Source organism: Rhinopithecus roxellana, chromosome 4 (genome assembly GCF_007565055.1).
Source record: "Rhinopithecus roxellana isolate Shanxi Qingling chromosome 4, ASM756505v1, whole genome shotgun sequence".
NCBI classification, from domain to species: domain Eukaryota; kingdom Metazoa; phylum Chordata; class Mammalia; order Primates; family Cercopithecidae; genus Rhinopithecus; species Rhinopithecus roxellana.
Genome location: NC_044552.1, coordinates 70,984,959 through 71,012,876, shown reverse-complemented (window position 1 = coordinate 71,012,876; position 27,918 = coordinate 70,984,959). Strand labels below are relative to the sequence as shown.

Genomic DNA, 27,918 nt, shown 5'->3' with positions numbered 1-27,918 from the left:
ATGGTGAAATCCCATCTCTACTAAAAATACAAAACTTAGCTGGGCATGGTCGTGCGTGCCTGTAGTCCCAGCTGCTCAGGCGGCTGAGGCAGGAGAATCACTTGAACCTGGGAGGTGGAGGTTGCAGTGAGCCGAGATCACGCCACTGCACTCCAGCCTGGGCGACAGAGCAAGACTTTGTCTCAAAAAAAAAAGTAATAATAATAATAATAATAATGGTGCTACACCTTTTCATATCTATTAGTGAGAATAACATTTTAAATCTCTTTATGGATTGTGTGAGTCAAGATTTAAATTTTGTATTTCCTGTGTGGAAAGCCAACTTTTCAAACATCACTTATTGAGGTCCACTTTTCCCCACCCATCTGTAATAGCTCCTCAACTGAATGTTTATGACCACCCCGCTCACCAATTCATAGTTGAAGCCTAACCTACAGTGTGATGGTATTAGGAGGTAGAGTGTCTGGGAGGTGATTAGGTCATGAGGGTGCAGCCCTCATGAATGAGATTAGTGCCCTCATAAAAGAGGCCCCAGAGAGCTGCCTTGTCCCTTCTACCATGTGGGGACACAAGAAAACAGCCATCTAAGAACCAGAAAGGGGGCCCTCACTAGATACCAAATCTACCAGCACCTTGATCTTAGACTTCCCAGCCTCCAGAACTGTGAGATATATATCTGTCTTGTTTATAAGCCACTTGGTCTATGGTATTCTGTCATAGCAGCCAAAATGGACAAAGACACTCCTTGATCATGTAAGTTTTCATATACACTAAGGTCTGTATCTGGACTTTTGATTCTATTATCCTGACTTGTTCTATCCTTGTATCAATAATACATTGTTTGCATTGCTACAGCTTTATAATAATTCTTGAAGTAAGCCTTCTCATTTTTGTTTTTTTTAATAATTATCTTGGTTATTCTTAGACTTTTACTTTTTCATATAAATTTTAGAATCAGTATGTCTTATGTTAAACTTAAAAAAAAAAAAAAACTTACGGATTGCACTTTTTCTTCTTTTCTTCTCCATAGGCAAGGTTCTTACAGGCCTTGATGCATATTTCTAAAGAATGGGTTTTGAAGCAATAACGAATGGCAAATTCTATTTCTCCAGTGACATTAGCATTGTCAAAATTGCCCATCTCTGTACAGGTGCTATCAATGCTAATTAAACTTCCCTGAAATCAAGAATAACAGATATAATAAGTTACTTCACAGTTAATTCATTTTTCTGATGTTCTGGTTTCAAGACAGCACATAAATAAAACCTCATACAGAGCATGTATCCTGACTCACATTAAGTTAATAATGCACCAGCTTGTACTTAGGCAAAGTAAGTTGCCACATGTTCTATCCCAAGAAGACAGAGAATCCTCAGAAGGCCCTCTCTTGCCTGGATATAGTTTTTGCCTAGCAATAAAGGTTACACAATCTCATTCTTTAATACAAATTGCTTGGGGAGAAATGGACTAGCTCCTATGCAATTCTGCAAGATCACTCTCAGGAGGCCAAGATAAAATCCGTGGCAGGACAGCTATGCGGAAAGCAGCACAGTCTGGGGCTAAGTGGCTGCGACTGGGAATCAGATAGACCTGGACTCAAATGCCTGTGCTGCCACTCATTAGCTGTGGCAAAGTTTAACTGGAAAAAACCATACTGATCTCATAGGGCTACGGTGAGGAATAAATAGAAGAAAGCAAGTAAAGTGTCTACCCAAGGTGACAGTAAATTGTATTTAAATTTTTCTGGTTACCTAAAATGAAAAATAAAACTATCATCACAATCTAGGGTACTCCAAGCTTATACAATGTAGATAAGGAGAGGCTAATGAATGCTTTAATTAGCACAAAATTCCTGGGCCTAAAAGATACAATAAGCCACCTCATCATTATTAAACGTGCTAAAATACTTGCCAACATTTGCATTACCAATCTCTGTGCTGTCTTTATAGGAAGAGAAGCCTAACTGATTTATACTTCGAATTCCCAACTAGCTCCTCCACGCTATAAAACATCCTGAAAAGGAACTAAGAAACAAGCCTGGAAGTGCCGGGTGCGGTGGCTCACGCCTGTAATCCCAGCACTTTGGGAGGCGGAGGTAGGTGGATCATGAGGTAAGGAGATCAAGATCATCCTGACTAATATGGTGAAACCCCGTCTCTACTAAAAATACAAAAAAAAAATTTAGCCAGGTGTGGTGGCGGGCGCCTGCAGTCCCAGCTACTTGGGAGGCTGAGACAGGAGAATGGCATGAACCCGGGAGGCAGAGCTTGCAGCAGAGATTGCGCCACTGCACTCCAACCTGGGTGACAGAGCGAGACTCCGTCTCAAAAAAAAAAAAAAAAAAAAAAGAAACAAGCCTGAGGGCAGAAAGTCAGAACCACGAGGGAAAGATAAAATTAAAACAAAACCAACAATTGAGACCGGGTGTGGTGGCTCACCATCGTAATCCCAGCACTTTGAGAGGACAAAGTGGGCAGATCACTGGAGGTCAGGAGTTTGAGACTAGCCTGGCCAAACATGGTGAAACCCTGTCTCCACTAAAATACAAAAATTAGCCAGGCAGGTGGCATGTACCTGTAATCCCAGCTACTTGGGACATTGAGGCATAAGAATTGCTTTAACTCAGGAGGCGGAGGTTGCAGTGAGCTGAAGTTGCACCACTGCACTCCAGCCTGGGCAACAGAATGAGGCCCCGTTTCAAAACAAACAAACAAAAAACAATACCAACAAGTCATCAGACAGGCTGGAACCTGAACTGATGAATGCCAAGAACAAAACAAGCTTCACCACATCCAGTCACTGGCTCTGAAGAATCTCACCTGCCAACACCATCCCACTGTTAAAAAGGAAAACAATGTAAAATTTTTACACACTCAAAAAGGCATACACCGGGCACAGTGGCTCACACCTGTAATCCCAGCACTTTGGGAGGCAGAGGCAGGTGGATCACTTGAGGTCGGGAGTTTGAGACCAGCCTGGCCAACATGGTAAAACCCCCTCTCTACCCAAAAAAAAAAAAAAAAAAGGCATGGACTGGTGTGCCAGCATTGAGTGAGTGGGTGTGAGATAGAAGAGAATGGATAGAGGAGCTTGGCAAAAGGTATGAGCGGCCTGAGAGAAGAACCAGGTGGATGAATGGAGAGGCTAATGAATAATACAGCATTCGTCATGGGACTCAGCTTCAGGCTATGTCAGACTAAATGGTGTTACACACACTTTTCTGCTGAGAACAATTAGCTGAATTAGACAACCAAACTATTTCAAGACATTGTGGAGCTGCCAAGACCACCAGGACGCAAGGAGCCAAGATGTTGAGAAGCACATGGAGGTAAGCCTGACATCCGGAGCTGCCTTTCACTTTAAGGCATAGGTCCCTGTGTAAGCAACACAGGACTTTTGATTCTATTCTACTGACCTGCTTGACTCTCCTTGTATCAGGAACACATTGAATTACTGCAGCTGCACGTCCAAGGGCTGGACGGCCAAGATGTCAATCTAAATAAAATGGCAAAGAGACTCAGAAGCTGAGCAGAGTTTTCAGCAGTCTAACGGGACTGGGGGACAAAATCAGCATTCAAGGCTACAAAGTCATGGGGAACCTGAGGAGCCAAGGTCCCAGAGACAGGGCAAATCCACGAGTACCCCAGACGCTGCCTTTTCCTCAAGGTGTTTGCTGAACTGGAAGCTGTGGCTGAGGGGCTGAGAAGCTTAAGAATGCTTCCAACTGGCTGGACGCAGTGGCTCATGCCTGTAATCCTAGCACTTTGGGAGGCTGAGGCGGGCAGATCGCGAGGTCAGGAGGTCAGCAGATCGAGACCATCCTGGCTCATGCCGTGAAACCCCATCTCTACTAAAAATAAAAAAAATTAGCCAGGCGTGGTAGCACGTGCCTGTAGTTCCAGCTACTCAGGAGGCTGAGGCAAGAGAATCGCTTGCATCCAGGAGGCGGAGGTTGCAGTGAGCCGAGATCATACTACTGCACTTCAGCTTGAGTGACATAGCGAGGCTCCATCTCAAAAAAAAGGAGAGCTTCCAGCAGTTTCATCTTACTAGAGAGGAAAAAACTGGCCTTCAGGCTTATCACAGGGAAGGGGCTTAGTAAATATCTAGACCTTCAGCTGGGATCCTCCAAAGACTTTCTTACTAGGAGGAAGAGTCACCTGGAAATGGACCTGTCTTCATCAACGGAAACCCAGTTTTGAATTAGCTCAGCCCCAGACTAGATAAAGATTCTTTGCCTCCACTCTGTGTGTTAAGAGCAAAAGTAAATTCTCTATGAAGCATAATACAAGTGCAAAAATAATTGCGGTTTTTACATTGTTGGAATTTGCCGTTTGATATTGGAATATATTCTTAAATAAATGTGGTTATGTCATACATCATTTTAATGGGCATTTCTCACTTTATTTATTTATTTATTTGCTAATAATGGGTTATTTGCTGTTTATGTTTATTTTAGACTATGGAAATGATGTTAGACAAAAAGCAGATTTGAGCAATTTTCTTATTCGAGTTCAAAATGGGTCGTAAAGCAGTGGAGACAATCCGTGATATCCACAATGCATTTGGCTCAGCAACATACAGTGCAGTGGGGGTTCAAGAAATTTTCCAAAGGAGACAAGAACCTTGAAGATGAGGAGTGTAGTGGCAGCCATCGGAAGATGACAACAACCAATTGAGAGCAATCATAGAAGCTGATCCTACAACTAACTAAGCGAGAAGTTGCTGAATAACTCAACGCTGACCATTCTACGATCGTTCGGCATTGGAAGCAAATTGGAAAGGTGAAAAAGCTCGATAAGCGGGTGCCTCATGAGCTGAGTGAAGATCAAAAAAATCGTCATTTTGAAGTGTTGTCTTCTCTTATTCTATGCAACGGTGAACCATGTCTCAATCAGACTATGATGTCTGACAAAAAGTAGATTTTATATGACAACCAGCAATGACCAGGTTAGTGGCTGGACTGAGAAGAAACTCTGAAGCACTTCCCAAAGCCAAACTTGCATCAAAGAAAGGTCATGATCGCTGTTTGGTGGTCTGCTGTCAGTCTGATCCACTACAGTTTTCTGAATCCCAGGGAAACCATTACATCTGAGAAGTATATTCAACAAATTGATGAGATGCACCAAAAATTGCAATGCCTGCAGCCAGCACTGACCAACAAAAGGGGCCCAATTCTTCTCCACGACAATGCCCTACTGCACGTCACACAACCAACACTTCAAAAGTCGAACAAGTCCAGGCGTGGTGGCTCACACCTGTAGTCCCAGCACTTTGGGAGGCCAAGGCAGGCGGATCACCTGAGATCAGGAGTTCAAGACCAGCTGGCCAACATGGTGAAACGCTGTCTCTACTAAAAATACAAAAATTAGCTGAGCGTGGTGGTGCACACCTGTAATCCCAGCTACTTGGGAGGCTGAGGTAGGAGAATCACTTGAACCCAGGAGGCAGAAGTTGCATGAACTGAGATAGTGCCACTGCTCTCCAGCCTGGGCAACAGAGCGAGACTCCATCTCAAAACAAAAAACAAAAACAAAAGTTGAACAAATCAGGCTACAAAGTTTTGTCTCACCCACCATATTCACCTGACCTCTCACCAACAGATTACCACTTCTTCAAGCATCTTGAGAACTTTGTGCAGGGAAAACACAACCAGAAGGATGCAGAAAATGCTTTCCAAGAGTTCGTTGAATCCCGAAGCACAGATTTTTATGGTACAGGAATAAACAAACTTATTTCTTGTTGGCAAAAATGTGTCAATTGTAATGGATCCTACTTTTATTAATAAAAAGATGTGTTTGAGCCTAGTTATAATGATATAAAATTCATGGTCCAACCACAATTACTTTTCTAGCAACCTAATATTTTTGAATCTCAAATTATCCCAGTTTTTCATACTCAATGTCCACCATTCAAGAGAAAATTGCCATGCATACCAGGACTAACAAGTAACCAAGTGTCCCAGTTTCCTTAGGACCAAGGAATTTCCTGGGATTCGAGACTTGAACTGCTAAAACCAGGTGAGTACTGAGTAAACTGGGGTGGTTAGTCATCCTAAGTCTAAGATCCAAGAGTAAGTGACCAAAAACAAAGAGGAAAAAATGCACAATAAAAATAGTCTCATGTGTGATCCAGATACTGACAGTGAAAGATATAAACTGTAAAATAAATGTAACTAATGTGGTCAAGAAAATACATGACAAGAATATATTTCTCCAGAGAACTAGAATGTATAATAAAGAATGAAACAGAAATTTCTCCAGAGGACTAGAATTTATAATAATAAATCAAATAGAAATTAAGGCCTTGGCTGGGCATGGTGGCTCACGCCTGTAACCCCAGCACTTTGGGAGGTTGAGGCAGGCAAATCATCTGAGGTCAGGAGTTTGAGACCAGCCTGGGCAACATGGTGAAAATTGAATCTACTAAAAATACAAAAATTAGCCAGGTGTGATGGTGCACACCTATAATCCCAGCTACTCAGGAGGATGAGGCAGGAGAATTGCTTGAACCTGGGAGGCAGAAGTTGCAGTGAGCCAAGATCACACCACTGCCCTCCGGCCTGGGTGACAGAGTGAGATTTCATCTCAAAAAAAAGTAAGTTGCCTAAAAAGTAAGGCAACTGAGTGAAGTACTCCACAAATTAAAGTAACATAAGATCAGACTTAGCTGAAGGGAGGATTGGCAAACTGGAAGATGGGTCAATGGAAAATATTTGGAGTGAAGCATAGGGGAATAAAATGAATGAAAAATAAAGAGTATAAGAGACATACAGGGCCAAATACCATGGTTCATGCCTGAAACCCCTGTGCCTTGGGAGGCCAAAGTGGGAGGATTGCTTGAGGCCAGGAGTTCATGACCAGTCTGCACAACATAGTGAGTGGGTGCTCCTGCTAAGCCTGAGAGTTCTGGGAAGGAGTGAGCTAGGGCTGTGCCACTGCATTCCAGCCTAGGCAACAGAATGAGACCCCCATCTCAGAAAGATAGCGGGGGAGGGAGGGGGGGAGGGGGGAGGGAGGGAGGGAGGGAGAGAGGGAGAGAGAGAGAGAGAGAGAGAGAGAGAGAGAGAGAGAGAGAGAGATAGGACATAATGAAAAAGTGTATGTTTAGACTCTCATCTAGAGAAAAATGAGGCAGAAGGTATATTTGAAGAGATAATGGTTAAGAATTTCTAAAGACTAACAAGAGATAATAAACCACAGATTTAAGAGGAAACATGTTTTTTAAAAAACTATACATAGGTACATCATAATAAAATTGCTTAAAATCAAAGACAAGGAGAAAATCTTAATGGTAGAGAAAAAAAGGATCTATTACCTATGGTGGAATAAACAGTAAGATTTAACCATTTTATTGCCCCCCAGAAATGATAGAAGCCAGACTTGTTTAATCCAAAAAGAATGATGAAAAGAAGGGGGTAGAGACAGTAACACAGAGCAGGAGAAAAAAGTAGTTACAATAAACTAGAACAGATTACATACTACAAAAAAAGTCAATGACTGGATTTTTAAAAACATCTGACTGTACTATTTAGATGAGACACAGCTGAAATATGAATGCACAGAAGGGCAGGAAGAGAAGGGGCGTTCTTTTGCAGGGTGAAGGGGTGGGGAGCCAGAGAGGGAGGGCTGTGTGAGTGGGAAGGGAAAGGCAGGAATGCCAAGTGCAGAAAACTAATAAAAGCTTAGCTAAGGGGCCGGGCGTGGTGGCTCAGGCCTGTAATCCCAACACTTTGGGAGGCCAATGCGGGCGGATCACTAGAGGTCAGGAGTTCGAGATCAGTCTGGCCAACATGGTGAAACCCTGTCTCCACTAAAAATACAAAAATTAGCTGGGCATGGTGACACACACCTGTCATCCCAGCTACTTGGTAGGCTGAGGTGGGAGAATCGCTTGAACCTGGGAGGCGGAGGTTGCAGTAAGCTGGGATCGCACCACAGTACTCCAGCCTGGGCAGCTGAGGGAGACTCTATCTTGAAACAAAACAAAACAAAACAAAACAAAAAGATTAGCTGAGGTGGGGAGAGAAAAATGGTAGCGGGAGGGGAATGGAAGGTTGAGTGAAGGTGTTGTATCACAGGAGACTGGAATGTGTTCAAGGGTCCAGGTAAGTAGAGGCTGAATCCATATGTGAGGAAGGATAAGTGATAGAATAAGGAACACAGAAGGCAGGGGAGGGCAGGATCCCAAGTATTGCTGAAGGCATCAGCTTCTTCTATTGCAGGTGGGGAAAGGAGAGTCACTTGGGTGCAAATGCAGTTGGTTAATTTGGTATCAGGAGGATTGGGAAATTTCAACCTAATTCTTTTCTTTCTTGGTAGAGTAAAAAGGGAGATTTCTTGAGAGTGAGGAGGAAGAGCAGGTTTGAAAAGACTGGAGGAGGTGTGAAATATTTGTTGTGGAGAGCAAAAAAACCGTGTTAATCATGCAAAGACATCAGGATTGCTGGGCAGTGTTGGGCACAGTTGGACTTGGGAACACAACAGGGCAGAATAATCTCCAGCATGCAGGCGTGAGTGTCCTGGGGTTAGGGCTGTCCTGCCATGAACCTTGCTCCTTGGGTGTGCAGCTGTCAGCGTGTAGGTAGAAAGAAAGTGCACAGCTGGGCTCATCCAGGTTGGCACCCAGAATTATAAAGAAACCAGGATTACTCATCATTTTATAAGTGGATAAACCAAGGTCAAGGCAGGTTAAGCCATGCCCCAAATTGCATCACACATCAGAAGCAGACCTGGAAGTGGACCTGGGCTCCTAAATCTTTGGGCCATAAGGTATGCTCATGTCTCTGAGTAGTTCAACCACTGTGTCTGCTGAGCAGGGAGTGGGAGGATACACCCTCATAATGAAAGGAGAGCAGAGCACGTTCATCCATCAAGTGCATTCCTTCCCAGATAACTCATAGATCCACCACCATCGCCCTGGCAGGGCTCCTGGTTCTGCTTTCTCTGGAGCCAGAACAGAGCCTTTGAGCAGGTTACAAGCTGAATGCAGCAAACGGAGTCAACCAAAAGATTCTGGCCCAGAAAAGCAACCCAAAACTCAGCCTGACTTTTATTAAAGCCATTGGCGCAGTCTGGGTTTGAGAGAAAGTCAATCTGGGCAACAGCAGAGGAAAAACTCAAGGCAGGCAGGGAGACTTCTGCCAGCGACTTTCTCTGAAGGTCACAAATTTATCTCCTGTAACTGCAAGCAAAGTTTCATGCCCTTTTATTTTACAAGGACAGAAAACTCAGAGTCAACTGAAGCCACAGCTAAATTAAAAATAATAAATCCTGATAAGAACACACTGAGAACATTTCTGCAAAGTGGTTAAGATGGTGAGTGATGAGGACACCCAGCAGTCTTCCAGTGCCTGGCCCTGACACTTAGCGGCTATGTGATCTTGAGCAATTATCTTACCCTCCAGAGCCTCAGTTTCCTCATCTGTAAAATGGGGATCTATCTCATAGGGTCGTGGTGAGGTTGGAAAAAGACTTAGAGCCATGCCTATATTTGGTAAGCTTAGTGGTTATCACCTTTTTTTTTTTTTTGAGACAGAGTCTCGCTCTGTTGCCCAGGCTGGAGTACAGTGGTGCAATCTCCGTTCATTGCAAGCTCTGCCTCCCAGGTTCACGCCATTCTCCTGCCTCAGCCTCCCGAGTAGCTGGGACTACAGGCACCCGCCATCACGCCCGGCTAATTTTTTGTATTTTTAGTAGAGACGGGGTTTCACCATGTTAGCCAGAATGGTCTCGATCTTCTGACCTCGTGATCCGCCCGCCTTGGCCTCCCAAAGTGCTGGGATTACAGGCTGAGTCACCATGCCTAGCCAGATTATCAGCCTTTTAAAAATGCCACAAAATGTGGATGCCCTTTGTAAGCTAAGCAAATCATTTGATATTTTCTTCTTTTTTGCCATGAAATGTATAATAACAAAAGAGTACATATAATGCATAGGAATAAATAATAATTATAAAATTAACATCCACAGGCCCATACTCAGCTTAAGAAAAATAACATCGCCAGGACTTCAGAAGCGCCCCAGAACTCCTCCTCCCTTATCAAATCCCCTCTCATTCCTGTCTCCAGGAAACACTATTTCAAATTGTCTGTTAATCATCCCCGCTTTTCTTGATGGTTTTACTTTTTTTTTTTTTTTGAGACAGAGTCTCGCTCTCATCACCCAGGCTGGAGTACAATGGCGCAATCTCGGCTCACTGCAACCTCTACTTCCCAGGTTCAAGCAATTCTCCTGCCTCAGCCTCCCAAGTAGGGGGGATTACAGGTACCTGCCACCACGCCTGGCTAATGTTTATATTTTCAGTAGACACGAGGTTTTACCATGTTGGTCAGGCTGGTCTCAAACTCCTGACCTCAGGTGATCTGCCTGACTTGGCCTCCCAAAGTGCTAGGATTACAGGCATAAGCCCCGTGTCCAGCGAATGATTTTATTATATATGAATATATCCCCCAAACAATCTACTGTCTAGTTTTACCTGATTTTGACATTTATACAGTTAGAATAATACTGTGTACACATTCTCCATAATTTAACGTTCTCTTGACATTTTGATTGTTGACAGTTTTTCAAAATTAAAACAATTATAAACAATGATGTCCGGGACATCTATGTATGCACATTTTGGCCAACATTCATGATAATTTTTAAAGAGTAGTTCCTGTGACTGAAGTTCAATTAAAGAGAACATGTAAAGGCTTTTGATATCTATTGCTAATTGCCCTCTAGAAAAGTCATAACAGTTACTGCTCACCCCACAGTTTGTAAGAATGCCTGCTGCTTTACACCTTACCAACACTGAGCTCTATTATTTTTAAAATTTGCTAAAGTGGTCCCAAAATAGCAGGTTGCTTTAATTTTGCACTGATTTGCCTACTTGAGAGGTTAAACGATTTTTCCTGTTTGTTGTCTAGATCTGGTTTTATACTTTTATAATAAGTGGAATGTTAATAAGCTGGTTTTTCTTTCGGTTTGTTTGTTGTTTTTTTAGCTCCAATCTTTGTTTCTCAGAGAATGTAAATAGTTCTCAGAAGGGAAGGCAACACCTTTGGCAAGAAGCGATAAGCAGTGGTTTGGTGGGAGCTCAGCTTCCTCGAGTAAATGCTGCTTCAGCCTAAAGGGAACAGGTTATGATTAAATGCATAATAATTACATCTCATGATTACAAATTTTAAGGGCACAAATCAGAGAAAACTTTAGGAAAATGAGTGAGAATAGAGAGCCCTACTGAATTTGCACTATGATTTAGTTAGGCATAGGTAAACAATAATTATAAAATTAACATCCGTGTATGTATGTGTAAAATCTGATTAATACTCAAAGTTGATGAGTGTATGGGGAATTACATAATCTCATATGCCACGGACGGGGCTGTTAAAAACAATTTTGGGGGGCTGGGCGTGGTGGCTCACGCCTGTAATCCCAGCGCTTTGGGAGGCTGATGTGGGCAATCGGATCATGAGGTCAGGAGATCAAAACCATCCTGGCTAACACGGTGAAACCCTGTCTCTACTGAAAATACAAAAAAATTAGCCGGGTGTGGTGGCAGGCACCTGTAGTCCCAGCTACTGGGGAGGCTGAGACAGGAGAATGGCGTGAACCCAGAAACCAGGAGGCGGAGCTTGCAGTCAGCCGAGATCACGCCACTGCATTCCAGCCTGGGGGACACAGCGAGACTCCGTCTCAAAAAAAAAATTTTTTTTTCTGTTTTCCAACAAAAAGTCCCTAAGCAGCAAAGGGACTAAGATGGATTTGCTCACCCCACCTCTCCCTAGGCCAGCATCCTGGTTCCCTGCTTCTACGTGTGGATTGGCCCCGAGTGAAGCTGAACAAGGCAGCATGGGTCAGGAAAACTGCTCAGTGTAAGAGTGCAATATGCCTGTGGGATATTACGAAAAGCCTGGACTCCCCGGTATGGACTCCCCAGGCCCCTGGTTTGAATCAGAGTTCTATAGTCAGCTTGGGACCTTGGCAAGTCGCATTAACCTCTGTGAATCTCAGGTTCCTTGTTTGTGAAATGGGACAACAGCACCTTCCATAAAAGATCTTTGTGAGAATGACTGAGCTGTGAAGCACCTGCCTTGGGCTTTTAATAAATGGTAACTATGATTAGGATTAACCCAATCACTCAACAAACATTTATTGAGGCCATTTAAGTGTTGGACACAGCTCTTGGGAATTAGTCTATCAGAGAGGTGACACAGACAATACCCAACAGATGAGCCAACTCTGTAGCACATCGAGGGTGGTGAGGACATGGATTAACATAGAGGAGGTGGGGAGAGCGGGGCAGGGGTAGCTCCCTGAGAAGGTGGCTTGGAACAAAGCCTTAAAGGAAGGGACTGCATGACTTGTGATGTCTGGAGAGGGAAGAGTACAGAAATGCCTGCAGGTGGGATGTTTCTGGGGGTCCCAGCAACAGTGAGTGGCCCTGCAGCTGAGTGGAATGAGCGATGGGGAGGGTGAGAGCTGGTGAGGTCAGGGCAGAGTGGTGGGCAGGTCACACAGGACCCCACAGACCGTCAGGGTGTGGGTCCAAGCCCACGTACTTGGCTATGTGTTGGTTTCTAGGGCTACAAGGATGTGATTCTGGCCCTTGAAGGAGCTTAGAGTCCAATCTAGCAGGACCCTGAGCAGTTAGTGGAAACTGGCCCACTGGCTCTCTATGAAGGCATAGTCTCATCCCAACCCCACCACCCCGTTATAAGTAAAATGTTTATTTAGAAACAGAATGCTTGTTTTTTTGGTACTATAGCATTTAGACAAAAAGGTTTTTTTTAGCAAGGCAATTTTACTTTTTGCAGAAAGGGTGCTTCTTGCAGATGGAGCAATGGCGAGAACACACCTGAACAATGGAGGGAAGCAATTTTTATCCTTTACACAGCTTGGCCTTGCTACTGTGTCTTGTCTCCACTGGTTGGAGCCAGACTTCACAATTTAAATTGAAATCTGACTGGCTAATAACTTAAAACTTTTTAAAATAGATATAGGCAGCCAGGCACGGTGGCTCACGCTTGTAATCCCAGCACTTTAGGAGGCCGAGGCAGGCGGATCATGCGGTCAGATTGAGACCATCCTGGCTAACACGGTAAAACCCCATCTCTACTGAAAATACAAAAAAATTAGCTGGGCGTGGTGGTGGGCGCCTGTAGTCCCAGCTACTCAGGAGGCTGAGGCAGCAGAATGGCGTGAACCCGGGAGGCGGAGCTTGCAGTGAGCCAAGATCGTGCCACTGCACTCCAGCCTAGGCAACAGAGCGAGACTGTCAAAAAAAAAAAAAAAAAAGGTATAGGCAATAGAGAATAAAGGAAAAGAGAAAGTTGCTTGTGAAAGGACTTAAAAAAGTAATATTTCCAAATAAGGAAGGGGCATAGGCTGTGAGCTGTATGTGCCTGTGAGCATGTTCAACACAAATATCTTCGTTAAAGTACAAGGACACAGAACATACTTATTCCTTTATATCTAACAGCTACATAGGATAGGGCTTAACAAAGAGTCATTAGCGCAAAGCAAGGAGGCTTGAAGGAAGTTAGTCTTTAAAAGAAATTATTTTTAACATTTATTATTATTACTACCAGAAGGGAAACTGAAGAGGAAAATTTTTGCTTTCTACAATTCCCTCCTCTTGATTTTATAGTTTTTTTTCCCCCTTTTTAAACTTTTTAAACATTTAAAAAGTTTTGGCTTCGCTGTTTCGCTTACGTTTCTAAAAGAAAAAGTTTTTTTTGGTTGATGAAATGCCAGGGTAAAAGGGATAGCAATTGAACTAGATCATAAATGCTGCTTTAATTATTTGGCAGAGTGTCTAGTAAAGGTGTTTTACAATACTACCGTACATCCACTTGGGGATGAATAAAGGGGATTGATGGGGTAGCTCTTGGAGTTCCTGACCTTACTGCATCCTGTTAAGTCTTTAAGGTATGCCACATTTTTCCTTTGTCATTGCAGACATGAGGTAAAACTGATCTTGGACGATGGAGGCTGGATGGCCCTTGAGGGCTGACCTGCAGGGTGCTGCACTTTAGGAAATAGCAGAGGCTGGCATAGTTTACTATCCTAGGCTGTGGGATTTTGAAAAGGAGCTACTATGCAGTCTAAGTCTTGTCGAATAGAGGACTATCTGGGTGGAAAGGGGACAACCTGGGCCTCTGGCCTACCTTGCGCACAAGCATTAACAGTCGCTTTTAGAGTAGGGATGAAATATTTAATCCATTTTAGCCAGGCATTTACATTTTGATACCTTGTCTTCATTGCTATTATTTGCCTTAGGTTTTTTACTTTTACTATAGAGATTTTGGTCTTGTCATTGTGATTGGGAGGAGTGATTGTTGGAGAGGTTGAAGGAGATTGAGAGTTAGAAGGAGTAATTCTTTTGGTGAAATGGATATATGGGCTGGGCGCGGTGGCTCAAGCCTGTAATCCCAGCACTTTGGGAGGACGAGACGGGCGGATCACGAGGTCAGGAGATCGAGACCATCCTGGCTAACCCGGTGAAACCCCGTCTCTACTAAAAAATACAAAAAAAAAAAAACACAAAACTAGCCGGGCGAGGTGGCGGGTGCCTATAGTCCCAGCTACTGGGGAGGCTGAGGCAGGAGAATGGCGTAAACCCAGGAGGCGGAGCTTGCAGTGAGCCAAGATCCGGCCACTGCACTCCAGCCTGGGCGAGAGAGCGAGACTCCGTCTCAAAAAAAAAAAAAAAAAGAAATGGATATATGAATGTAAGCACTGACAAAGACCTGTGGAAGCAGTCTGTTTTAAAACTTTAGTGTTCTATAGGACATCAGACTAAGCAGAACATAGAGATTTTGTTTTAGAAGGACAAGAATCTGATTTTTACTAATACAGCTACTGTTCTCTGGATTACTAGCATTCTTACAGGAACTTACTATGTCTTCCTAATTTGAGGAAGTCCAAGAGGGACAGAGATATTTTTCTGAAGTAGTAAGCTGTTTTTGGTTATGTAAATCTTTATAACGTATAATTAAACAGGCATTAAAAGTAATAACTTGCGGTGAGTTAGATTTAGTTATGTTGCCTGGGCGTGGTGGCTCACGCCTGTAATGTCAGCACTTCGGGAGGCCAAGGCGGGCAGATCACGAGGTCAGGAGATCAAGACCATCCTGGCTAACACAGTGAAACCCCATCTCTTCTAAACATACAAAAATTAGCTAGGCGTGGTGGTGGGCGCCTGTAGTCCCAGCTACTCGGGAGGCTGAGGCAGAAGAATGGCGTGAACCCGGAAGGGAGAGCTTGCAGTGAGCCAAGATTGTGCCATTGCACTCCAGCCTGGGCGACAGAGAGAGACACTGTCTCAACAACAACAACAAAAAAGATGTAGTTCTGTTAATAAGATGGGAAGTAAAGGGAAGAAAAGAAAAAGAGAGAAAGCTTTTTTTACCTTTAATTTGGTAGGGCTTAACCTTGGAACAATGGTCCATGATTCTGAAGGTGATGATGCTTTTTTGACTTGGGTATGATGTGTCCATCCTTTTTTTGCTGTGCAAAGGCAGTCTTGGTGGTTAGCAGCACAAGGTAGGGTCCTTCCTAGGCTGGCTTAAGTTTTTTTTCCTTTTTATTTTTGATGAGGACGTGGTCCCCAGGCCAGTGCTGGTGTGCTGGAAATTCTAGGGGTGATACCTGTGCTAAAAGACTTTTATTTATTTATTTATTTTGAGATGGAGTCTTGTTCTGTCACCCAGGCTGGAGTGCAATCGTGTGATCTCTGCTCACTGCAACTTCCGCCTCCCGGGTTCAAGCCATTCTCCTGCCTCAGCCTCCCAAGTAGCTGGGATTATAGGCCTGGCTGTTTTTTGTACTTTTAGTAGAGACGCGGTTTCACTGTGTTGGCCAGGTTGGTCTCAAACTCCTGACCTCGTGATCCGCCTGCCTTGGCCTCCCAAAATGCTGTGATTAATAAATTTTTTAATAACATTTTTTATGACTTTTACAATCTTTGACATGCCTCAACTTTCTGATTTTCTTTTACACTATTTCTCTCCTCAGTCTCACCCTCTTTCTCTGATCTCTGTCTCTTTCAGCCTCTCTCTTACTCATTTTCTCCCTCTAGTTCTCTCTCATTTGCGCTTTTTTTTCGTAATCCCGTTTCCTCTCTCCTTCCCGAATTCTCCCATTTTAATGGTCCCGCCAGGAAACAGCATGGGCCCTGCCCCCGAGCCGCTTTCTGTCTCTCCTTTTTATTTCCGATTTCTCTTTTCATTTTTTCCTTTTTTCCTTTACACTTAGTCTCTTGGGCTGGGTGGGATCCGTGTGGCCGCAGTCCAGGCCCAGAGCCGCCACTGGCCCAGAGGCTCGGCAGATGCCCGACGCAAGTTGCACCAGTCATTAACCCTGGGCCAGAGGGCCCCTTTTTCTTTCTTTCTTACGTTTACATCCACAGCCTTTACAGCACTTGCTTTGACCTTCTCCTTTAAAGTACTGACCTTGCCTTCTTTCTCTTTGCATTCCTGAGTTCTCTTTCTTCTTTTACCTTTTTTTTTTTTTTTTTTGAGACGAAGTCTGGCTCTGTCGCCCAGGCTGGAGTGCAGTGGCGCGATCTCGGCTCACTGCAAGCTCCGCTTCCCAGGTTCACGCCATTCTCCTGCCTCAGCCTCCCGAGTAGCTGGGACTGCAGGCGACCGTCACCTCGCCTGGCTAGTTTTTTGTATTTTTAGTAGAGAAGGGGTTTCACCGTGTTAGCCAGGATGGTCTCGATCTCCTGACCTCGTGACCGCGCCCAGCTCTTCTTTTACTTTTAGAAAACTTTGGGGCCGGGCGCCGTGGCTCACGCCTGTAATCCCAGCACTTTGGGAGGCCGAGACGGGCGGATCACGAGGTCAGGAGATTGAGACCATCCTGGCTAACACGGTGAAACCCCATCTCTACTAAAAAACACACACAAAAAACTAGCTGGGCATGGTGGCAGGTGCCTATAGTCCCAGCTACTCGAGAAGCTAAGGCAGGAGAATGGCGTGAACCTGGGAGGCGGAGCTTGCAGTGAGCTGCCATCCGGCCACTGCACTCCAGCCTGGGCGACAGAGCAAGATTCCATCTCAACAAAAAAAAAAAAAAAAAAAAAAAGAAAGGAAACAGAATGCTTGTTCCTAAATACTATAAGGAAAAATTAGCATTTAGACAAAAAGTTTTTTTTAGCAAGGCAATTTTACTTTCTGTAGAAAGGGTGCTCCTCGCAGATGGAACAATGAGGAGAGCACACCTGAACAATGGAGGGAAGCAATTTTTATCCTTTAGGCAGCTTGTCCCTGCTACTGTGTTTTGTCTCCACTGGCTGGAGCCAGACCTTACAATCTAAACTAAAACCTGACTGGCTAATAATTTAAACCTTTTAAAAATAGGTATAGGCAATAGAGACCAAAGGAAAGAGAAAGTTGCTTGTGAAAGGACTTAGAAAGTAATATTTTCAAATAAGGAAGGGGCATAGGCTGTGAGCTGTATGTGCCTGTGAGCATGTTCAGCACAGATACCTTCGTTAAAGTACAAGGACACAGAACGTACTTATTCCTTTATATCTAACAGCTACATAGGATAGGGCTTAACGAGTTATTAGCACAAGGACATAGAACGTACTTATTTCTTTATACCTAACAGCTACATAGGATAGGGCTTAACAAAGAGTTATTAGCACAAAGCAAGGAGGCTTGAAGAAAGTTAGTCTTTAAAAGAAATAATTTTTAACAATTATTATCCTTTAACAAAAAGGAAACTTAAAAAAGAAAACGTTGGCCAGGTACGGTGGCTTACACCTGTAATCCCAGCACTGTGGGAGGCCGGGTTCAGCGGCTCACCCCAGTAATCCCAGCACTGTGGGAGGCCGGACATGGCAGCTCACCCCTGTAATCCCAGCACTGTGGGAGGCCAAGGTGGGTGGATCACGAGGTCAGGAGATCAAGACCATCCTGGCTACACGGTGAAACCCCGTCTCTACTAAAAATACAAAAAATTAGCCAGGTATAGTGGTGGGTGCCTATAGTCCCAGCTACTTGGGAGGCTGAGGCAGGAGAATGGCATGAACCCAGGAGGTGGAGCTCGCAGTGAGCAGAGATTGTGCCACTGCACTCTGGCCTGGGTGACAGAGAGAGACTCCGTCTCAAAAAAAAAAAAAAAAAAAAAGTTTTACTTTCTACAACGTCCCAACCCCCATCAACCTTGTAGAGGTTCAAACTGGCTGGATCCCGTGGGGTCCTCTGTCACCTAGGGTAGGAGCAAACCTTCAGGCAGGTCTTGGAAAAGCCTCCCAGAGGCCCCGCTGAGCTCACATCTCATACCCATGGCGGGGTTCAATCCCTGGAGAGAAGGGTCTGTAGCCGCCTTCACCCACCTTGCCCTTGGGGAAGGGTTGACTCAGGCCAGTAGTTCAGAAAGATGCCTTTCTCAAATATAAACCCCACCGTGGCATGAAGAAAGGTGCTGAAGCATCCTCCAGCACAATTGCAGAGGGTCTGTGCTCTCAGAAACCGCTGCAGACTTCTCACAGCTTTGGTTTCTCAAATGAAAAGGGCATCCAAGAAGCAGAGGATCAGGGCCACTGTGGCCTGAATGCCTGTGTCTTCCCAAAATTCATGTTGAAATCCCCACCCCAGGGCAATGATATTAGGAGGTGGTACCTTGGGAGGTGATGAGGCCATGAGGCTGGGGTCCTCATGAACTGCATTAGTGCCCTTATAAAATGGGCCCAAGGGAGGACACAGTGAGGAGGTGCTATCTATAAACTGGAAAGTGGGCCCCCATCAGACACGGATTCTGCCAGTGCCTTGGTCGTGAACTTCCCAGCCTCCAGAGCAGTGAGACATGCATTTCTGTTGTTTATAAGCCACCCAGTCTATGGCACTTTGTGACTGCAACCCAGACAGACAAAGGGCGTCAGCAGTCAGAAACGTGGGTCCAGGCTCTGGTACCACCAGCTGTGTGACCCAGGGCAGGTGGCTGCACTCACAAGGAAGTCAGGAGCATCCCATGAGAGGAAGTATTTGTGCCTCAGAGCCTGATCCTGGCTCTGAACCAGTGTGGACTCACAGACCTGTTTGAGAACTGGATGAAAATATGAACCTTCTTCCCAGGAAAGGGTACAGAGGCAGAGGCATGGGACATTTTGGATACTGTTCCAAAGAACCCTGGAAAAGACCTCCTAGTCTGGTGCTACTTAATGCACAACAATAATATCGAGATCAAGGCCGTGCAATAGAAATATAACGTTAGCCAAATCTGCAACTTAAAAATTCTCTGGGGCCGGGCATGGTGGCTCAAGCCTATAATCCCAGCACTTTGGGAGGCTGAGGCAGACAAATCACTTCAGGTCAGTTCGAGACCAGGCTGGCCAACATGGTGAAACCTCATCTCTACTAAAAATACAAAAATTAGCTGGGTGTGGTGGCACATGCCTGTAGTCCAAGCTACTCGGGAGGCTGAGGCAGGAGAATCACCCGAACCTGGGAGGCAAGGTTGCAGTGAGCCGAGATCGCACCAATGCACTCCAGCCTGGGCAACAGAGCAAGACTCCATTTCAAAAATAAATAAATAAATAAAATAAAATTATCTGGCAGCCACATTTAAAAAGAGAAATCTATTTTATTAACCCTATATATTCCAAATACTGCCATGTCAACATGTATCTATCTGTATATTATTAATATTTTTCTTTTTTTATATCGAAGTCTTCAAAATCCAGCATATATTTCATACTCACAGAATATCTCAATTTGGAATAGCCACATTTCAAGTGCTCTGTAGCTGCATGTGACTTATGGCTACTAAATTGGACAGCACAGCCCTAACCTGTTCAAGACTCCTTAACAAGTTACTCCCTTTACTCAAGCTTTGACATGGCCAGGCCTCAGTTAGTGCTTCTCAAACTTGACTGTGCATACGAATCTCCTGGACTCTGTTAAGTTACACATTCTGACTCAGTAGGTCTGTGGGAGGGTCCAAGAGTTGACATTTCTGACAAGCTCCCAGGTGATATGGGATTACTGAACCCCGTATTTTGAGTGAGGGTATAGAACAGTGGTTTTGATGGGGACAGAACCTCCCATAGGAGCAGGTGAAGGTGTAGGTTGGGGGCTACTAGCATGTAGTGGATAGAGTCAGAATCGCCAGCTGCCCTTCAATGCATGGCCTGGCCCGCTCCTGCCACAACTTTTGAGTGACCCACTGGACATTTCAGTAGATGAGGAGAGCAGTGCAAAATTATCTTAGCCAAACACCATTTTCCATAAGAACACAGCCACCCAGAGGCGTGGATTATTAAGGACTTGCTCTGCATCATACTCCTTGCCACTAACAGAGCTGGAACCTGCACCAAGAAGTTGGTTTCTAGAGGCTGAGCTCTTAACACTGCACTGCACCATGGAATTCACACATTCTTTTCTTTTTTTTTTTTTTTTGAGATGGAGTCTTGCTCTGTCGCCCAGGCTGGAGTGCAGTGGCCGGATCTCAGCTCACTGCAAGCTCCGCCTCCCGGGTTTACACCATTCTCCTGCCTCAGCCTCCGGAGTAGCTGGGACTACAGGCACCGCCACCTTGCCCGGCTAGTTTTTTGTATTTTTTAGTAGAGACGGGGTTTCACCGTGTTAGCCAGGATGGTCTCGATCTCCTGACCTTGTGATCTGCCCGTCTCGGCCTCCCAAAGTGCTGGGATTACAGGCTTGAGCCACCGTGCCTGGCCACATTCTTTTATTTTCTAAGCAATGCAGTGAAGCAAAAAAAAAAAAAAAAAAAAACCCTCCACTGGGCATGGTGGCTCATGCCTGTAATCCCAGCACTTTGGGAGGCCGAGATGGGAGGATTGCTTAAGCCAAGACCTCAACTCTACAAAAAAATAAATAAATTAGCCAGGCATGGTGGGACATGCCTGTCGTCCCAGCTACTTGGGAGGCTGAGGAAGGAGGATCACTTGGACCTGGGAGGTCAAGGTTGCAGTGAGCCATGATCGCATCACTGTCCTCCAGCATGGGTGACAAAGCAAGACTCTGTCTTAAAAGAAAAAAAAAAAGAAGGGCTGGGCGCGGTGGCTCATGCCTTTAATCCCAGCACTTCGGGAGACCAAGGTGAGCAGAGCACCTGAGGTCAGGAGTTCGAGACCAGCCTGGTCAACATGGTGAAACCACATCTCTACTAAAAATACAAAAATTAGCCAGGCATGGTGGCGTGGCCCTGTAATCCCAGCTACTCGAGAGGCTGAGGCAGGAGAATCTCTTGAACCTTGGAGGTGGAGGTTGCAGTGAGCCAAGATCACACCCCTGTACTCCAGCCTGGGCAACAAAGCGAGACTCCTCAAAAAAAATAAAGAACTCAAATGTCCATTTCCCTGATGAGGATTCCAATGTTGAGAGGGTTTCTGCAATTGTCTAAGGTCATATAAGATGTGAAAGAACCATGACTGTTGCTATGATTTGAATGTTTATGTCCCCTCCAAAATTCACATGTTGAAATATTTTAATTTTAATTTTTGTTTTACAAATGAAAGTAAAGTACACTTGGAAAGGGGCTAAGCTGGCAACTTGAAAGATCCAAGCATTCACATGTTGAAATGTAATTGACAATGTGATAGTATGAAGAGGTGGGGCCTCTGGGAGCTGATTCAGTCATGAGGACAGGGCTCTAGTGAATGGGATTCAGGCCTTTATAAAAGAGGCTGCACACAGCACTGGACCCTCTTTCCCTTTCATCCTTTTCACCATGTGAGGAAAACACTTAGACGGAGCCATCTATGAGCCACAGACCACCAGACATCAGTCCTGCCCATGCCTTGATATCTTGAACTTCCCAGTGTCTAGGACCATGAAAAATAAATTTCTATTGTTTATAAATTACCCAGTCTGTGGTATTTTGCTATAGCAACATAGATGGACTAATACAACTGTTAATTGAAGCATCATGGCCCCTCATCCAAGAATCCATCTATTACACCATGCATCACAATTCTAGGCAAAAAGTTAACACTCACTGTTTTTTGTTTGCTTGCTTGTTTGTTTGTTTTTTGATATGGAGTCTCGCTCCATCGCCCAGGCTGGAGTGCGGTGGCACAATCTTGGTTCACTGCAAGCCCCACCTCCTGGGTTCACGCCATTCACTTGCCTCAGCCTCCCAAGTAGCTGGGACTACAGGCGCCTGCCACCACACCCAGCTAATTTTTTATGTTTTTTTTTTTTTAGTAGGGATGAGGCTTCACCATGTTAGCCAGGATGGTCTCGATCTTCTGACCTCATAATCCACCCGCCTCAGGCTCCCAAAGTGCTGGGATTACAGGCGTGAGCCACCGCGCCCGGCCTCAATGTTTTTTAATAAAGAAATGAATGAACGAATGAATTAAAATGCCTACCTATACACAGAGAATACATTTAAGACATCACAAAGCAATCTTGAAAAAGAAGAACCAAATTGGAAGACTTATAATACCCAACTTCAAGACTTACTACAAAGATACAGTACTCAGGATAATGTGGTCTTGGCATAAGGACAGACGAGGAGATCACCGGAACAGAACAGAGAGTCCATAAGGAAGCCACACTTATGTGGTTATTTGATTTCCAGCCAAGATGCCAAAGTCACTGGGGGATATAATAGCCCTTTTTTTTATTTAAACAAATGGTACTAGATTAACCAAATACCCACATGGAAACAAATGAGCCCCAATCTCTACCTTACACCATTCACCCACACACAAAAATGATAATGAGCTGGAGTACAGGCCTGAACATAAAAACTAAACTTTTCTAAACTTCTAAATGAAAACATGGGAGAATATCTTCATGACTTGTGGATGGATAAGACCCAGACTTAACCGTAAAAGAACATGCTGCCAAATCAGACTTCATCAAAATTAAAAACACACAAAATCAAAAGACACCAATATTTATTATTACTCTCTCTACGTATGAAAATGTTTACAGTAAGATGTAGAAAAGAAAACCACTCTCAAAGTATAGTAAGGGTTTCCCCAAATCCCAGCCTAAGTAAAATATCACTTCCAAGTTCTATTGTCACATTCCAGTTTCTCTCACAAGGGCGGCAGCTCATCCCTCCCCTTGTCTACTGATGTCATAACCATGCCGCACATATCAAGAGTACTTGGGGCTGGGGCCAGTGGCTCATGCCTGTAATCCCAGCTACTCGAGAGGCTGAGGCAGAAGAACTGCCTGAACCCAGGAGGCAGAGGTTGTGGTGAACTGAGATCACACCACTGCACTCCAGCCTGGGCGACAGAGGGAGACTTCATCCCCCCTCCCCCAAAAAAGTACTTGGATGAGGTGCACACATCAGAACAGCCATGGGAGGTGGGTGGGTAGTCTCAAGGCCTGGTGGGTGAAGATTCCTTCCACAATACTTTTCCAGCCAGGCCCTGCTATGTCCATCCTTGTAAGGTAAAAACCTCAGAAGGATGCCTTCTTCCTAATAAAGCCTCATGGCTGAACACCTGTTTGACCCATTTAAAAGGAAGAATGAAAGTTCTAGGCCAGGTGCGGTGGCTCATGCCTGTAATCCCAGCACTTTGGGATGTCAAGGCAGGCAGATCAGTTGAGGTCAAGAGTTCGAAACCAGCCTGGCCAACATGGTGAAACTCATCTCTACTAAAAATACAAAAATTAGCCAGACGTGGTGGTGGGCACCTGTAATCCCAGCTACTCGGGAGACAGGCAAGAGAATTGCTTGAACTGGGAGGCGGAGGCTGCAGTGAGCTGAGATGGCACCAGCCTGCACTCTGGCCTGTGCAACAGAGCAAGACTCCATCTCAAAAAATAAAGAAAGAAAGAAAATTAAAATAAAGAAAGTTCAGCCGGGCGCAGTGGCTCACGCCTGTAATCCCAGCACTTTGGGAGGCCAAGGCGGGTGGATCATGAGGTCAGGAGATTGAGACCATCCTGGCTAATACGGTGAAACCCTGTCTCTACTCAAAATACAAAAAAGTTAGCCGGGCGTGGTGGCGGGTGCCTGTAGTCCCAGCTACTTGGGAGGCTGAGGCAGGAGAACGGCGTGAACCCAGGAGGCGGAGCTTGCAGTGAGCCGAGATTGCGCCACAGCACTCCAGCCTGGGCAACAGAGCAAGACTCTGTCCCAGAAAAAAAAAAGAAAGAAAGAAAGTTCAACCTAGGAACACGATGTTAACAGATGTTAACAGAAGAGATCTGTCATTATGCAAACAGTATGGCACTCTGAACAAACACTGAAAACAGCTCTCATCTCAAGGAACCCAGGCCTTGTGTCACAGTATGGGAAATTAGATGCTGGGGAAAACAGTGCTGTATGAACGAAGACTTCCAGCCAGCCATTGATCTCTTTGGACCCATTACTTTGCATTCCCAGTCATATTAGAACCCTTCCCATCCAGAGGCTCCCCAAGACTTTGAACAGTTCTTCAGTGGCCCTTACAGAAAGGCACTCTCTCCAGACAAATGCAGTATTTGTATTCAGTCCACTGGATCTCTAGGAAACAGAATTATCAGTGAAGAATCTATTAAATGGCTCAAAGCTTACTGTGAGGGATATTTCTATGGCTTGACAGCAAAACTCCTAGAACTGGTTCCTGTTTCTGCAATGAGGTGTTCCTTTAGAGTCAATGATAACTCACAAACAAAGTCTGCAAGTTCATGCAGGGGACATCGTGAAGTTCTTAAAAAAGAAGAAACCTGAAAATGCCTGTCAATAACAATGATTGATCTTTACCTAGGAGACTCCTGAAACTTTGTCTTTGGATAGCTCTCTTTGACAGAAGGTGTAGGGATATTCAGCTTTGTTAAGCATGGCAGTGATTTTTATAGCTTGTGCTATGAAGGCAAAGAGAGGAAGTGCCAGAAAACATCTTCAATCGACTATTCAATTTTTGATAACTATTACATTCTGGAAAGAACTAGTGTTTCAGTACATTGAGCCCATAAGATTTTAACCCATGAGACTGGACACACACGTGGAATGTGACACTGTTGGTAACTTCCATGCCTAACACAAGGCTCCAACCACCTGGAAGAAGCTGACCGGTGCCCTCTTGCCCTATCTGTTTACGCGAGTTGCAGAGTGCTACTGACTTCAGCATTGCAGAAGGCTACAGAGCACTGATGGAGTGGATTGATAATGAATCTGCTGACACACCTGGAGTAACTCCAAAACAACAGGCCTGAGGATAATGCGACTTTACCAAAACCTGTGGAAGCCTTATAAGGAATGGAAGGATGGATAATAAAATGCCTTGCCATTCTCTAAAAATAAGGACCTTCAACTAGGAGTAATTGAAATAAATACTTGTACATTATGCTTTCAAACAAACAAACAAACAAAAGAGCACTGGAATGAGACTCACATGTCTAAAACCTCCAGAGAATATGGCACTGGGCGCCGGACTGGATGGGAGATTCTGTTGCTTCAAAATAGGGTTAGTAGAGCATTTGGGATCCTCTTGATTGAGAGGTTTCAGAATATCTGGTGCACTGACCTTCTGGAGAAGGAAAAACAAAAATTAATATTATAGTCTCCATCCCTGTTTGGTTTTGTTCCAATGTGGTGACTTCAGCAAGCATCTATTACTTGATGTTACTAATATGCAAACTTCTGAGTAGGAGGACACACTTGCATTTGGTATATGCATGTGCGCACACACACACACATGCACACGCACGCACACACACGCACGCACACACACGCATACAGGGCCCAGAGACAGACAACATCCAGCTTTGGGATAGTCATGAACAGTAATGGGTAGATTATTCGTGGATTAGTAAAAGTCTTAAAGAAGTCCAAATTTTAGCCTTAATAAATGGTCCTGCCGGGCGCGGTGGCTCAAGCCTGTAATCCCAGCACTTTGGGAGGCCGAGACGGGCGGATCACGAGGTCAGGAGATCGAGACCATCCTGGCTAACACGGTGAAACCCCGTCTCTACTAAAAAAATACAAAAAACTAGCCGGGCGAGGTGGCGGACGCCTGTAGTCCCAGCTACTCGGGAGGCTGAGGCAGGAGAATGGCGTAAACCCGGGAGGCGGAGCTTGCAGTGAGCTGAGATCCGGCCACTGCACTCCAGCCTGGGCGACAGAGCGAGACTCTGTCTCAAAAAAAAAAAAAATAAAATAAAATAAAATAAAATAAAATAAATAAATAAATAAATGGTCCTGGCATTTAATCACTTGTTATATAATAACTGGTCTGATAAGCAGAGTTTTAGCTCTAAGATGCTTATAAAAAGGGAACATCAAAATATGTCTCTAAATTTTCTAAAAATACTTTGCTAATTGTTGACACTTATTTTTTCTTTCTTTTTTTGAGATGGAGACTTGCTCTGTCACTCAGGCTGGAGGCTGGAGAGCAGTGGCACAATCTTGGCTCACTGCAGCCTCCATCTCTCGGGTTCAAGCAATTCTCCTGCCTCAACCTCCCAAGTAGCTGAAACTACAGGCATGTGCCACCACACTGGCTAATTTTTGTATTTTTAGTAGGGACGGGGTTTCACCATGTTGGTCAGGCTGACCTCAAACTCCTGACCTCAAGTGATCCACCTGCCTCAGCCTCCCAGAGTGCTGGGATTCCAGGCGCGAGCCACCGCGCACAGCCAAGCTGACACTTCTGTGATGTATACAGCTGTGTTTTCCAATATGGTAGTCACTAGCCACACATGACTACTCAAACTTAAATTAGTTGAAATCAAACAAAATTAACTTCTTAGTTGCGCTAGACCCATTTCAAATGCTCAGTGACCACATGCAGCCATGGTCATTGTTTGGACAGCTCACATAAAGATCATTCCCATCCCTGCAGAAAGTTCCATCGGACAGTGCCCGTAGAGCGCAATAAACACAACGGGCAAGGTGGGAAAACCTCTTAATGGCTGAAAATACCAACTTTCCAAGTGGAGACTTTAGTTTTTGGTGCTGGGTTGGAAGCAGAACTCAGAAATACAACAGTTGCCCCATAGTCATAATTTTCAGGAAGAAAAAACTAAGTGAAAATACAACCGAACAAATGAAAGAAAAGATTACCTCCGCTTTATTGATGTTCTGCATCCCCAGAAGGCCAAAGTAATTCCTACAGACATTTATTTGTTAGGCAACACTATATTTGCGCCACCACGCAAAATTCTAGGGGCTGATAGACGGGGAGGAAGAGAGGAGAAAGAGGAGAAGATGAAACGTCCATCTTCAAAGGGCTCACTAGCTAGTAGGAAGACAGAGACACCATTCAAATGGAAGCACCAGCCAGGTCAATGGCAAAGAAGCCAGGGAGAGTTTCTTCAGCATGCAAGCCTCTAGGATGGTCTTCAGTGGGGTTGCAATTATCCAAGAGGATGCTGAGACTGGTTGGGGTAAGCCTGAGAGGGAAGGCCTTCCACCTGGAGCAGCTGGTGGTTAAACAGAAAGCACATCCTAGACCTGCAGACACGTGGACACAGATCACGAACACAGGGGACACTAACAGTGTGACAGAAGTGTCCACCAAAGCCACAGCGAAGGAGCCAGAGGCTGGAAGAGCCAGCAAATCCAATGAGAGGGGTTCAAGAATGAAGGTGTGCCAAACAGGGGAAAAAGTAGGAGAAAAAGCTTGCCTGCAGTTAAAGAAAGGCACATTTTAAGTAACTGCCCATTATATTGGCAAATGTTAAAAATTATAAAGTTGAGTGTTTTACTAGATGAAGAGTCCTGGAGATGGATGGTGGTGATGGGAATGTTAAAAATTATAAAGTTGAGTTTTACTAGATGAAGAGAATCCTAGAGATGGATGGTGGTGACAGGTGCAGAACATTAGGAATGTTTTCAATGCCAGGAACTATATACTTAAAATGGCATAGATGGTAAGTCTTACGTGTATTTTACTATAATAAACATTTTGAGAAAAAAAAAAAAGGTACAAAGTTGAGTGTTGGCAAGAGTGCTGGAAAACAGGTCACTGTCCTGTCAGTGGTCAGGTAAACTGAGTCAACCTC

The 27,918-nt window shown here is 44.6% G+C and overlaps 1 protein-coding gene and 1 pseudogene across 9 annotated transcripts in view; one reads left to right on the top strand and one right to left on the bottom strand.

The window, feature by feature from the left end:
* SYTL3 (synaptotagmin like 3) overlaps positions 1-27,918 on the bottom strand; it is a 113,104-nt gene that overhangs the window by 18,049 nt on the left and 67,137 nt on the right. For 8 of the 9 annotated variants that reach the window (XM_030928145.1, XM_030928142.1, XM_030928140.1 and 5 more), the window contains 2 exons: positions 25,308-25,442; positions 998-1,176 (listed from right to left, as the gene is read on the bottom strand). In XM_030928145.1, coding sequence (XP_030784005.1) covers positions 998-1,176; positions 25,308-25,442 — 314 coding nt within the window. The remainder of the gene's footprint in view (positions 1-997; positions 1,177-25,307; positions 25,443-27,918) is intronic. The other variant, XM_030928144.1, reaches the window with a different exon arrangement.
* On the top strand, positions 24,147-25,210 carry LOC115896808 (annotated as a pseudogene).